The following is a 3,561-nucleotide window of genomic DNA, read 5'->3' on the forward strand; positions in this document are numbered from 1 at the left end:
GCACCAATTATGAAAACCACCACCCAGTCCACAAAAAGTGGCACAGAGTTAAGTCTAGCATGTTAAGTGTTGTGTTTTTGTTCTTATTATGTGTGTAAAATGTCAAGTCGGACCATATCCAGTAAATGACAAGGTTGTAAATTTATCATCAGTTGGAAATTTATCTGCATGTTTTGTCTTTTTTTTTTTTTTTTTTTTTTTTTTTCAGGACCTCTTTCATTGGCCATTTGTCAGGCATCATTGTGGGTCTCCTCTACACCACTGGGCCACTGAAGGCCATCATGATGACGTGTGCAGGTCTGAATCTCAGTTAATACACTGCTATGTAAACTTGCATGTAAAATCTCCAACAGACAAGGCCAGTTAGGTTCTTATTGCTATACACCGAAGACCTTCAAGTTTGAAATTAAAAGATGGATATGATAAGAGAGTGGTCTGTATGCTCCTGAAATTTGACAAAAGCCACCTCTGTAACTTAGAAACTAACATGTTGTTACCCTGTAGCTCCTTGTTATACTATTGTGTCAAAATTATATCAGTGGTATGCTGGGACAATATATTGTCCAATGGAAGTAGTTATCGTGAGAGGCAGACAATTTCCTTTTTCTGGTAACATTAGTCAGAACAGATTGAGATGTCAACACGCGCTTTGCATTTGTCATCAAAATTGTCTGTAGATTTAAAATGATTTGACAACTTTAAAACTGGAGATGCTGACTTAAGTGTGTAGTAGATTAATATATTTTAATGTTTATTATATTGAAATTAACCTCTTTTTTCTTTACCAGGGCTTGTGATGTCATTTGGATACCACACCCAGCCACCGACATACTACAGCTCATCAGGTACAACAACATTTAAGGATGGATGTAAATGGGCCTATCTAGAATTTATAAGTCAACATTTGCTAAACCATTTATTTATTAAAATGTTTTTAAGTGGTACTTGTTTAAGCACTTGTTAGAAAAACCACTACATAGAAATCTTGACAGTAATTTTTTTTATTTTGCCTCTTTTCACCACCACAATTAATTACATCCACCAAACGATGTTGGTCGGAGGTATATTTCACCCCTGTTTGTTTGTTTGTTTGTTTGTCTGTTTGTGAACAGCCGGTAATGCCGTTTTTTTTAAATATTGTTATGACATTTTTCCAGAGGATTCATATCCTGATAGACAAGAACTGAATTAAATTTTCAAGGTCAGATGTCAAAGTCAGGAAAAATCTTGGAAAGTTGGAAAAAATCCCTGTCCTTTAACAATTGGATTTTCAAAAATTCATAAATCTGTCAAAAAAAAAAAAATTGAATTTCTTTAGTATTTGAGAGCGATATGTAGGATGGTATCCTTTATTGACCAATAAAGTTTGATTCAGATTTGATCCAGGTTACAGATTTTGTGGCCATTTAAATTTATTTGGGAAAAACTCATATAATGTATATTTTACATTATATCTAATCTAACATGCCCCGATCGCTCTCATATTGAAAGTGAGGTGCAGACTGTATTCATTTTTGTCTGACAAAAGTCCTTTTCCCATTCGCAAATTGTATTCTTTTGTCAGTTGATGTCTGCCAAGTTGTCAGAAGGTTTTGTGTGTTTTTGAACGGTGATCAGGTGGAAACTTTCCCGCTGTTGCACATTATTTGCCATTTTGGTCCTCTACATGTCATTCTTTTTTTTTCTGTCACTGTCCAACGGTTCATTCTGTGATTCTGATTGGTCAGAAGTCCCACACAAGTGGAGAAAGGACAGTCATAATGACTGCATCACTGTCTCTCTCTCTCAGCGAGGAGACCCAGTGGAGTTTTGAACATGACATCATACTTTCAGAGCACCAAACTCTGCTTAAATGTAGCATTTTTGTTTGTAAACCAGAAAAGTACTTTTGCTCAGTACAGATCTCTGTGGAAAATCGACATCATATGTCCATTAGTGCCCGAATTCCACAGGAGATCGACACGTGCCAGTGGACAAAACGTTTAAATACATAACTAATCTGTTTACTCTATCCGTCAGAGTGTGACTCGGCGTGAAGAAAACTGCTGCATCTTCAGCTCTGCCTCCTGTCTCTCTTTCCTTCAGGCCAATGTCTCTTGTAGAGCAGTTAGCTTAGTGGACAAGGACCTGACATGCTAATCTGTAGACGTGGGTCTACAGGTCTAAGACTGTTCTCTAAGATCAGCAGATTGCAACCCGGGCGGATGAGTGCTCTGCTCCACATGTGACAGTCAGTTGTCTTAACTTTTAAATACTTTGTGTTTGTGTAGGTTCCACTGGTACAGGTGGCCGTTACTCTGGAGGCCAACCTCAAACAAGGGACTATACATCAAATCACATGGCGTCTTACACAGGTGGACTAACAGAGGAGGAGCAGCTGGAGGCAGCCATCAGAAACAGTATGAATGACAGAGGTAAGAGGGGGAGTATCAGTGTGTAGACCAGCACTGGATTCCAACTTGTTCGCACAAATAAAACTAAGGCAAATCTGTCAATGTTGTGTAGTGCGCACCAATGAGAGGGGAGCTCCTCCTCCTTATGGTTTCCATGTGTCTGAGGAGCCGATGACAGCTGACGAACTGAGGAGACGACGACTGACCAGGTTTGACAGATGAATATGCACATGAGTTGATGAAGAGACAGAAAGAGGGTTGAACATATGAGGTCTGCTCCAAAATGTGCACGTGTGTGCAGCTGTCCAAAGAGTTGAAGTTTATCATAAAAGCTGCATTGATACCTAATAAATTGTTGCTTTGAAGGACAGTTCTGTGACACAGAGGATCTCTGTCTTTCTCATATGCAAATTCATTGGACTTTTTTTGTTGTTGTTGTTTTAAACACCATTTGTGCCGAATAGTGAATCCAGTTGTTTCTTTAGGAGATGGCCACATTGTTTAAATTAAACTTTCCACCTATCTCCAAGAACGTAATGGGACAATCACAAGTATAAAGGGGAAGAAAAAAATTTGGTATCGACCAGGATACTCATTAATAGGACTGTATTATGGCCATTGTGAGTTAAAAAGAAAGTGGTGGGTATTTTGAAGAAAAAAAAATTACAAGGAAAGAAAACACAAATATTTTGAGATTATAAAATCTTAAATTTGCAAGGAAAGAAACCATATATTTCTGATTTCAAAGCTCATTTGGATAACGTGATAATTAAGATGACAGTATTAATGTGCATCCATGTTCAAGCTGTTGCACTGGGTGTGTTTGCACTATGTGGCTCATGATTTGTCTGTTAAGAGATATATTGTGTTGTAACATAAAAAAAAAAAAGTTTTGTCTCTAAATTAGCCACTTTAATCTCAGAGAATCAATGTTTTCTTTTTTGTTTACTTTATCATCTCAGAAAATTTCCCCCCAAAAGTGTTTTCTTGTAAGTTTAGGAGGTGAAACTCAGAACTTTTTTAATTTTGTTTTATTTAATTTAATTTAAATGCCTACAATTGCCCTAATATCTTGTTATACATTCTGGATATAATTTTCTGTTTGAATTTTGACACTTTCTTTAACATAAATTAATTTTCTTGCTGTTGTTTTACTGCCAGTTAAGCT

At 37.0% G+C, this 3,561-nt stretch overlaps 1 protein-coding gene across 1 annotated transcript; it reads left to right on the forward strand.

The window, feature by feature from the left end:
• Positions 1–209: 209 nt before the first annotated feature.
• LOC117508690 (rhomboid-related protein 4-like) lies at positions 210–2,644 on the forward strand. Its single transcript, XM_034168503.1, has 4 exons — positions 210–297; positions 789–845; positions 2,271–2,414; positions 2,506–2,644. The coding sequence occupies exons 1-4, from the start codon at positions 282–284 to the stop codon at positions 2,613–2,615; spliced, it is 327 nt and encodes a 108-aa protein (XP_034024394.1). The 5' UTR covers positions 210–281; the 3' UTR covers positions 2,616–2,644.
• Positions 2,645–3,561: the final 917 nt, after the last annotated feature.

The sequence above is a fragment of the Thalassophryne amazonica genome, chromosome 4 (genome assembly GCF_902500255.1).
Source record: "Thalassophryne amazonica chromosome 4, fThaAma1.1, whole genome shotgun sequence".
NCBI lineage: Eukaryota > Metazoa > Chordata > Actinopteri > Batrachoidiformes > Batrachoididae > Thalassophryne > Thalassophryne amazonica.